This window comes from Rosa rugosa, chromosome 6 (genome assembly GCF_958449725.1).
Source record: "Rosa rugosa chromosome 6, drRosRugo1.1, whole genome shotgun sequence".
In the NCBI taxonomy this organism is placed as follows: Eukaryota; Viridiplantae; Streptophyta; class Magnoliopsida; order Rosales; family Rosaceae; genus Rosa; species Rosa rugosa.
The window spans coordinates 53,715,734-53,726,336 of NC_084825.1; the positions used below are offsets into that span (position 1 = coordinate 53,715,734).

At 38.8% G+C, this 10,603-nt stretch overlaps 2 protein-coding genes across 2 annotated transcripts; both read left to right on the forward strand.

Annotated features, from left to right (window-relative positions):
* The first annotated feature begins 788 nt into the window (after positions 1-788).
* Positions 789-4,918, forward strand: LOC133713656 (RNA-binding protein 2-like). Its single transcript, XM_062139686.1, has 7 exons — positions 789-1,043; positions 2,378-2,499; positions 2,585-2,813; positions 2,919-2,980; positions 3,055-3,136; positions 4,281-4,401; positions 4,513-4,918. Exons 1-6 carry the CDS (start codon positions 950-952, stop codon positions 4,382-4,384), a joined length of 693 nt encoding a protein of 230 aa, XP_061995670.1. The 5' UTR covers positions 789-949; the 3' UTR covers positions 4,385-4,401; positions 4,513-4,918.
* LOC133713655 (oligopeptide transporter 6-like) lies at positions 2,923-10,367 on the forward strand. Its single transcript, XM_062139685.1, has 7 exons — positions 2,923-2,980; positions 3,055-3,136; positions 7,567-8,056; positions 8,143-8,240; positions 8,347-8,916; positions 9,034-9,280; positions 9,361-10,367. The coding sequence occupies exons 3-7, from the start codon at positions 7,583-7,585 to the stop codon at positions 10,156-10,158; spliced, it is 2,187 nt and encodes a 728-aa protein (XP_061995669.1). The 5' UTR covers positions 2,923-2,980; positions 3,055-3,136; positions 7,567-7,582; the 3' UTR covers positions 10,159-10,367.
* Positions 10,368-10,603: the final 236 nt, after the last annotated feature.

Below are 10,603 nucleotides of genomic sequence, written 5' to 3' on the forward strand. Positions count from 1 at the left end.
TTAACTAATGTCACTCTTCCAATCAGGAAGCCTAATAATGAAACTTAATAACTAAGGTAGTGTTTCATTAATTGAATGGGCATTGTTCTGCAGTGGAATGAGTAATGTATTTTTAGTGTACATCAAATGAGTAATGCTAGTAACTTTCATTTTTAACTCTTCTTATGACTTACTTTGTTAATCATAAAATAAATTTATAATTTCTTCACATTATAGTTGAAAAAGTATCTTTATAGAAAAAAAAATCAACTAAATTAAAATTCGGTTGATCTTCGAAATATATATTAACAAGTTAATATTTTTGTTTGTCTGTTTATTTGATACATGTCAATGACAAAACGAGATTCATTCATCTAACACTTGTATGAATGGTAAATACAATGAAATCACTTTACATTTTTATGACTAAATAGGGACCAATCGCGCAAATAGTGAATATTTTATATTTACATTCCTAAGAAAAAAAAAATTTCTACATCAAAAGAAGAAGAAAAAATCAATTAAATTAAAAAAATCGTTTGACCATCGAAATATATAATAGCAAGTTTTTGTCTGTCTGTTTAGTCGGTACGTTTCCATGACCAATCGAGCTTCATTCTTTTGCACTTGTATTATAATGAACGGTAAAAACAATAAAATTACTACGAATTGAACTAAAATTTCAAGAACGGACAAATAGTGAAAGTTTACTTTACCAAAATGGTGAAAATACACTTATAAAGAAAAAATTTACCTGGAGGTAAAAGCTGTGAAGGGAAAGTAAAGAGACGATTGTAAAAGTAAAACGTAACTGCAGAGACTCTCTGAGCACTTGGCCACTTCACCTCACACCATTAGAGATTTTTGATCTCACGATCTCATTTCCCCTCTTCTCTCAATCTCCTTCGTGCTTTCAGCTCTCTCTCTCTCTCTCTCTCTCTTCTTCAAACCCTCACAGAGACTCTTACACATGGCCGACGCTTATTGGAGGTACAGCGACGGACGGCAGCCGCCTCCGTCGGGGATGAATTCCGGCATGGGGAAGCGCCCGCGTCCCGATTACGGTACGCATCGAATTCCTTTCACGAATCTCGTAGAATTCCAAGGGTTTAGGGTGCGGTTTCGTTTTAACTTTCTGGTGCTTTGATTTGATTGGTGAAATTAGGGTTACTGGATTTGAGAGGATCTGTTTGGAGTGCTGAGAGAGCTGAATTGAAAGTGAGATAAGAGTTTTTTTGGTTAAATGGCATAGGGAGAGCTCAGTAGTGGTGGAGCTAGGGTTTATTGGGTTGAGGAATTGAAATTGGAGTGGAAGTTGTTTTGTTTGTGATTGAAATGCTAGATTTGGTTACTGTTTGAGCAGTTTATTGGAGGTTTTAAGTGGTGGTAACATGACTTTAGTATGATCTGTGCTGTATCGATTCCATCATTGTTGTTGTGTGTGTTAAATCAGCTTATTAAGGTGCTGTGTTGGATTCTGATGCATACAATTGGTGCTTTGCATTGTTACTAGGGTGTCCTCGATTGCATTAGATGATAAGTTTGCGTTCATGGTAGCTCGGTATCTGCATGTGGTGTGTTGGTTGCACAGTTATGACTGTAACCTTTCTGTTTAGAGCATGCATATAGTAGCTGGAAATAAGCATTGCTAACTTCATTCGATCACTTTTGTGAAGAATTTCCTATCCCTTGAACTGCATTTGAGGATAGGCAGTTTCCTTATAACATGGACACCCATTTGTTTGTTTAATGATCAGTATTGATTCAATTAGGGTAGCATCTTGGCTGGTTCCGACTCTTAGGTTCTCTTCACTGTTGGTACTGTTGAAGTTTCAATATTTGGGTTCTTTATCTGTTTTTACCTAATTTTTAAATCCAGGCTTTGTGCTGGCTCTTTGCTGCACTCATATTTTGAAATTATAGCTGCTTTCTGGAAAGTGACTAAATGCCCTTTTAGGCTATCTATAATTATTAATCATTTAAGAATTACTTTCATCTACGGATTGTCTGTTTATGCCTGTTTCTGCATTCCATTTGAAGGTATGCAGATCATATTATCCACATTTTTAGTTGTGGTTATTCGGAGATATGCTATTATTCTGGATCACTACACTATAGCTAGCATTAAAGTACTGAGCTGTCACTTTGGATGCCAAAAGAAAGTCAAGAGATAATGTTAGCAGATGCATAATCTTCTGATATTTGGGCATCTTTATGGATCTTAACTACTTAATTACCTGATTGACTAATAGTGTGTTTCAAGTGATTACAGCAATCGACTTCTTTTACATTTTCTGCAATATTAAATTGATATTCTCTTTTCTGTATGTTCCATGCTGTTGTAGTTTGATTTCTTAGAATCATGTGCTGTTACTGATGTACACCCTTAATCTTTTAGATTCCCATAGTGGCCATGACCTGCCTGGTTATTATCCCCATGAAGATGATAGAGGTTCACTCCGTGGGATGAGAGATACAGACTCCATTAATGCATCATATGATCGCTACCTGCGTTCTGCGGTACTCACTTTTTGCTTCTCACTTACATTCTCACTCTATATATTTTATTTATAGTAGGAGGCTAATGTAACAAGTAAACTTTCAGCAAATGTCATCTTATAGTGGGGGACAGTCTGCTAGAAACATGAGCGGGGGACTACCTGGTCGTTCTGTTGATGACCCACGAATGATGGGAATGGTTGAACCTGGGCCTGTAAAAGAGAGGGTCTTGGGATTGGGAAGTGGGAGGCCTGAGGTTCCCCTTCCTCCTGGTGCTACCAGTACACTTTTTGTGGAAGGATTGCCTGCCAACTGTACACGACGTGAAGTAGCTCGTATCCTTTTATTTTTGGACTTTGGATAGCTCTCAGTTTTCTTTCTCTTTTCTATGTTTCGTTGCTCTTTACCTTTAGTAGACTTTTCCTTCACTTTGTTTCAAGACATCTTTCGCCCATTTGTTGGCTACAAAGAAGTGAGACTCGTAAGCAAGGAATCAAGACATGTAAGTTTATCTTTCTTCAAGGGTAGATTCAATAGCTAATGGTTAGTGGATTCACTAATAGCCTATTTGTGCAGCCTGGAGGTGAACCTTTGGTACTTTGTTTTGTTGATTTTATGAGCCCTGCCCATGCAGCCACTGCTATGGATGCCTTGCAAGGTGAGCTTACAATTTCCTTTCAAGTTTTAGTGACCATAGCCACATATGTGAGCTGGCCATTCCAGTTAATTGCTTATTTGTTGGATTTTCTTATACAATTGGTGGTGGAGTTGCATTTCCTAAATCATTTAGTCACTTTGCAAGAAGAGGCACTGCCAAATCATTCATGATGCATTTTCCTTTAAAATAAGCAAGAAAGAAGATAAAGTTGTATGTAGTCAATTGTGTCGTTTGCTGTTTGACTGTGCTATGGAATTGACAATTAACCAAAAAAAAAAAAAAAAGAGAAAGAAAGAATAATTAGTTTTGCAAGGTAACAATAATAATATATATATGAGAAAGGAAAGATTACTAGTGCATCATTTGAACACAATTCACGTGGGAAATCTGTGCACTAGATTTTTGAGGGTAAACTTTGAAGTTCCAAAGCTTACCGACATTTTCAAGCCTGAAAGCTTCTCATTTCCTTAGTTCTGTAGCATATCCATTTCAAGAGAGGAAGCGTGGGACTTCTCCTTAAGAAGAATGGTGTGTGTCTTCTGAGCCAGAGTACATTGAAGTTGAAGGAGGTGAACGAACATTGCTGTTGCCCTTATGTCACAGCCTATTCTGTGTTTCAAGAGCATCTGTCAGTTTCTTGAGTTAGGTCTTGGTTTCACCTGATACTTTGGTCCCTAGTTGCATGGTTTGCAAAGTCACCCAATACCCCAAGCCAAATTCTTCTAACCAATAGAAGGAATTGCCGTTGCTTCATGTGGCCTTGATTGGTTGAAGGTCCATTAGTGAAATGGACTACTGAAACTCGTTAAAAAAGATGGGTGATCATTTTCGGCTACATTAGTAATCCCTGTCTAAGAATGAGCAGCCAATAGTCATCTCATGTGTTAACCTACACTTCCTTTTTTGTTATTGGAAGTTGAACCCTTATTCTCCTGAGGTTTCCCTAATCACTGTATACTAAAGCATGTGACCTGTTTTAGGAAATGTGTGCGAAACCACATTTGCTGGTTAGCTGTATTGAAAAGTGATGGGCCTAATTTTAAGCTAATGATTTCACGTCTTATAACATCTATCTGCTGATGCCCTAATTCGCCGTTAAAAACGTACCTAGTTACAGCGTAAATGGGCGACCTCGATTTTGCAGGTTATACGTTCGATGAGCATGACCGGGACTCGGTCAATTTAAGGTTGCAATTTGCTCGCTATCCTGGTGCGAGGTCAGGTGGGGGGCACCGAGGGAAGCGTTGAATTATGCGGTCTTTCAGGTGATTAACGATTTTGATCCACACGACCTTTTTCATTTATGGCCGTTAGGTGCCGAGTAAATATTAAAAAAGAAAATTCACGCTAAATCGTGGAACGACTCTTCTCTGTAGGACTTGCATGATTTGGGAGGTTGTGATAATGAGGGGCCGTACAACAAACATGCAGTTTCAAGAATTTTAAAGGCGCATAGTTAGGACCAACTCAAATTATGCGGTTCTTGATTATCATGGGGCAATCGCTAGAGTGGTTTCCGGTTTGGCATCTGCAGACAATTTTATATATTTATTTCAGACTGTTCCGTATGCACTTTAATTATTACTAAAGCCATATGCGTTTCGTTAGATACTGTAAACTTATTTTTAGTTGAACGTGTTGAGATCACTTGCATTTTCACATGCTCTGGGATCAGGGATCAGTGTTTAATATCTGTTTAGTGATGAAGTGTGGTAACTGATGAAGTAGATATCTTATGTATTGAAAACATTGCTCTTTGTATGTCACTGCTCTCTTCTGTCAGTTATATTATAGATGATCCTCAAAGAATCAAATGCTAAACTGGATACAGGTGCATGTATATAGGTTATTTTGGCAGACGGTCCTTGTTTAGGATTGGGGTTGCTGGCAACTTAATTTTTTTGGCCTCGCTTAGGGCCAGAACTTATATTTGCCTTTGCCCCTGTCCTGCTTGAGAAAATTGTTTCAAGCATTGACACATTTTCTTAGTTCTTATTGTTTTCTTTACCATAAACAGGTTTCTAATGATTGCTGCTGCATTTTGTTTTTAAAGATGTTCTTATTAATGATACAATCACTTTAGAATTGTTGTGAAAAGCTGGTTTTAAACTCTGCTGCATTTTATTTTGCCTGTTGTATTTCCTCCTTTTGGCTGGGTGCTTTTCTTTCTCTTTATTTTGAAAGAAAAATTAGTTAGCATATGGTCATTTGGGTTGCATCTGATTCTTTCGATTACTGATTCTATTAGTATAACATGTCCATAAATTAGGGTTGAAATCTTAGATACGGTGTGCTACAGTGGTTTAAGTGTATGCTACCTTGTACACTGTTCCTCGCATTGCGTAGCCTCCGTAGCGCTTGCCCTATTGAAGAACTACTCAGATTTAGGTCCCCTGTCTAGAAGTATAAAGTCAATTGCAGCATGCTTCTAGTAACCACTTGGAAATTATTGGTTTCATACTCATCTGTTGATAGAGGATGTGATATCACAGAAATCATTAGAGGATCATCAATGTGGCCTTTGCCCCACCCCAAGGTCATGCATATGCATGCCTTTGTTGAAGACAATGACCCATGGTGATTTTTTTTTTTTTTTTTTTTTTTGGGTACAAATGACCCATGGTGATTTTCTTCCACGGGTTTAGCACTGTCGACCGTGTTGATTGTCGGGGAGAGGTGGAAAAGCCGAGTAGTTTTGCGGTAACGGTCCGTTCCAATCGTAATCGTTTAATCTAAAAAAGGACATTTTGATTCACAGATAGGTTTTCTCTGACTTAGAAGTTGTATTTGCTTTCCATAATATTAAACAAATATCAACAAATGAAAGGACAACTTCCAAAAGCAACAAGAGCCGTAGAAGTCAAAGATTACAAGATCTTGCCTTGAGATTGTAATCAAGCCTGCTGTTTGCATGGTTACTCGGTCGAGGGTGAATTGGCTGTATCAACAAGTTACAACTCCTTGGCGCATAGTGCATGATGTCAAAGTTTTGGCTAATCATTTTGATTTTTGAGCATATTGACTTTGTGCACGTCTCGAGAGAGGTTAATTTCGTTGCGGATGCTTTGGTGAATCTCGGTTATAAGGGTGATGTTGCTTGTTGGCACGATAATAAGATTCTCTCTGCCTTCCATTTTGTTCTCTCTGTTTTGTAATTTTTCTTTTTTCATTGAAAAAAAACGAGAGCCGTAGATGGAAGGATTAGGAAGATGCTGCTGACTTTGAAATTTACCTAGTGAGATTTGTAAAAGCTAGTTAAAAATAGGCCAGAGAGATGGGATCCAATTCCATTAAACCAGTCCTCTTCCTACTATAGAATATTAGAATTAGTATTGATGACAAATGGTCTATCAAATCCTCAGTCTACACAATAATAGAAGTGGGGTGATGTGGGCTTTGTGACAAAAGTGGGCCAAGGGACCACTACCTTTTCCATAGTCCAAGTGAAGGAGTTATTTTGTTAGTTAGTGAAGATTAAAGTCCAACCTTCCAGAAAATCTCTTTACCCACCCTCTCTAAAACATGTATCAAAGATAATCTTAAAAAAAAAAATAATAATAATAATTCAACGCTTTAGAATTAGGGTTTAGCTCTTGAGTATCCAAAATCCAATTACGAATCCTAAAACTTACGTTCTAGCAATTCTACACCTCGGAGGCTCGGATCGTCAAGCATAAACTGTCTATCTAGCCGGAGAAATGAATTCGTTTTGGTGGTTTTTTTTCTTTTCTTAAGTTGAGTCGGATTTTCACCCCTTTTTAGTCAACAGTGCAGCGTGGATACTATGACTCGCTTTGAATCCCAGATTCCTGTACAACACGGGGAAAGTGAATCAAACACAACTATAACAAGCTACCCAGAAGCTCATTATTAAATACCACAATAGGTACATCGAAAGGGACACCCAACCAACCATCCTAAAATCAATCTTTGACTGCCTCCTTAAGAACACTCTCTCTTTCTCTCTCACTCTGATTAAGGGAGTCGTATTCATATTCGATTTCTGGTTGGTTGTTCGCTAAACAACAATAACTCCTTTCCTTTGACAAACAACAGTAACTTCTTAGCTGGCCCGTCTTTCGCTTCTTCACAGATATGGACTTGTATTTATGAACCTAACGACTTCTATAGTTTTACTGCAATTAGGATTCTCACATGCATCGTGGAATCTTTCTCCTCATTTAACTCAAGTCCTACACCCACTGGACTCCTATCTTCATCTCTAATTAACAATCCTATCTGTTTTAGTATATACATTATCCACTTAGATTCTGATTCTTCACCTGCATTTACATCTCCTTTTATCTCTCTATTATATACACCATACCCCAATAACACAAATCTTTCGTCCTTGTTTTTCTCTCTCTGCGTTGTGTGTGGTATGCACACAGCAAGGAGCTCATTGGTTTTATTTTTCTTTTGGTTTTCAGTTTTCTAGTGTGAGTCATGGAGATAGATAATAGTACTGCTGTAAAGATTGAGCAGGAAGATGAGCGCTCTGTCATTGAGCAAGTGGAGTTGACAGTGCCAAAAACCGATGACCCTACCTTGCCGGTGCTCACATTCCGAATGTGGGTTCTGGGTTTGGTCTCATGTGTCCTTCTCTCCTTTGTGAACCAGTTTTTCTGGTACAGGACTCAGCCGTTGACTGTGACATCCATCAGTGCACAGATTGCTGTGGTGCCAGTCGGACATTTCATGGCGAGAGTGCTGCCCACGCGCCGTTTTTTCCAAGGTACTCGGTTTGAGTTCACCATGAATCCGGGGCCTTTTAATGTCAAGGAACATGTTTTGATCACTATATTTGCGAATTGCGGGGCTGGAAGTGTTTATGCTACTCATATCTTGACTGCTGTTAAGATCTTCTACAAGAGGAAGCTCACTTTTCTTCCTGCCTTTATTGTTATGCTCACCACTCAGGTACTTTTCTTGGATTTTTGATTGATTTTATGCTGATATAGTACAAAGATTTGAGTATTTTGTATTCATGCTGTTTAAAATTATAGGTGTTGGGGTTTGGTTGGGCTGGAATTTTCAGAAAATATCTGGTTGAGCCAGAGAAGATGTGGTGGCCCGGTAATCTGGTTCAGGTTTCATTGTTCAGGTAAACTCTTCTTAGCTCCTTAGTATTAGCCAATTGTTTCTTTTATTATTTGTTTTATTATTGTTTACTTAATAGTATTGAATCTCTTAATTTCTGATTGCTTCAGTGCTCTGCATGAGAAGAGCAAAAGGCCTAAAGGAAGCATGACTCGTACCCAGTTCTTCCTCCTAGTGATGATTGCCAGTTTTGCTTACTATATCTTCCCTGGCTATCTTTTCATCATGCTAACATCTATTTCTTGGGTGTGTTGGATTCGACCCAATTCTATTCTAGTTAACCAGCTGGGTTCTGGCATGAAAGGCCTTGGAATCGGTTCTTTTGGGATTGACTGGTCTACTATTTCAGCATATCTTGGTACTCCTTTGGCTAGCCCATGGTTCGCCTCGGCCAACATTGCTGTTGGATTTTTCGTTGTCATGTATGTGATATCACCCATCGCTTACTGGTCTAATATCTACCGCGCCAAGACATTCCCAATATTTTCTAGCCATTTGTTCATGGCTAATGGTTCAAGATACGAGGTCCTCGATATCATTGGTTCCAATTTTCAACTTGATCGCGGTGAATATGCAAAGAAAGGGCCTCTGCATATGAGCACCTTTTTCGCTTTTACTTATGGTTTTGGATTTGCTGCACTTTCTGCTACAATTATGCATGTTCTACTTTTTCATGCAAGGTAAATTAAACTTTCAGCATTTACTTTAAATTAGGATTGTTGTGGTCATGCTTTGGCTTGACCTTAATGTGCAGGGAAACATCATTGGATTCTTTTAATAGACAATTTTCTATGCAGGGATATACTGGACTCGTTTCATGGAAATAAGAAAAAGGATGTCCATGCAAGGCTCATGAAGAATTACAAATCGGTGCCAACATTGTGGTTTATCCTCATCCTTGCGATCAATATTGCTCTTATCCTGTTTGCTTCTGTGTATTACAAGGAGTCACTTCAATTGCCTTGGTGGGGTGCATTGCTTGCTTGTTTCATGGCCCTTGCTTTCACATACCCAATCGGTGTCATCTATGCCACAACAAACATGGTAACAAAATTAAAAATTTCATTTGTTATAAACCGTAAGCTTGTACTGGTTTTGACATTTTGTGCGATCTTTTCCAACAGGAACCAGGTTTGAATATTATCACAGAATATGTGATTGGATACCTTTACCCTGAGCACCCTGTAGCCAACATGTGCTTCAAAGTGTATGGTTACATAAGTATGACACAAGCTCTATCATTTGTGTCGGATTTTAAGCTCGGTCACTACATGAAGATTCCGCCAAGAGCAATGTTCACAGCACAGATGGTAGGAACCGTTGTAGCAGTGGTTGTATACCAGTGCACAGCGTGGTGGCTGATGGCAGACATTCAGAACCTCTGTGATACCTCCCTGCTGCCAGCGGATAGCCCTTGGACCTGTCCAATGGACCGTGTGTTCTTTGATGCGTCTGTTATCTGGGGTCTCGTTGGACCCCGCAGAATTTTTGGAAACCTCGGTGAATACAGTAACATCAACTGGTTTTTCCTTGGTGGTGCTATTGCCCCGGTGCTTGTTTGGCTTGCGCACTGGACTTTCCCCAAACAAAAATGGATTCTTGCTGTTAACATGCCTGTCTTGCTAGGTGCCACAGGAATGATGCCCCCTGCCACTGCTATAAACTTTACAAGTTGGATATTTTTGGCATTTGTTTCGGGTTTTGTTGTCTTCAGGTACCGGCAAGATTTGTGGAAGAAGTATAACTATGTTGTCTCTGGTGGTCTTGATGCCGGAACTGCCTTTGTTACAATATTGGTGTTCCTTACCTTGCAGTCCCAGAACATTAATCTCGACTGGTGGGGGAATAAAGGAGAGCCCTGCCCCTTGGCTACATGCCCTACCGCCAAAGGGGTTGTAGTTGCTGGCTGCCCGGTCCTCTGAGAGGAAATTTCATATTTTAGATATTTTCGAAGAACAATCTTTACTTTAGTCTGTAAATTGCTTGTCTGTAATTCTTCTATAGGCAGCTTTTATCTAGATTTCATATGTGATGACGAAGAACTGTAGGGGCATGTATTGTAGAGATGTGTTTGAATATATGACATTACATTTTTATTTCTATGATATGAGCCATGTTCTAAAGAGTCCAATAACTTGCAGCGGAAGAAAAAGTGAACTTAGAATTAACCAAAAAAGTGATCTTATATGAGAAAAATTTGAACAAATAGTAGAGTAAGAAAAAAAGTGAATGTGTAATTTACATCAATCAAAAATGAGAAGTGTATTGAGATCTATTGTACAACATAATAATCAAAAGTAAGAAGTCTGTCTACCAAGCACACCCAATTGACCAAGTACCTTGGCAGCCAGAGATTTCATGCATGTC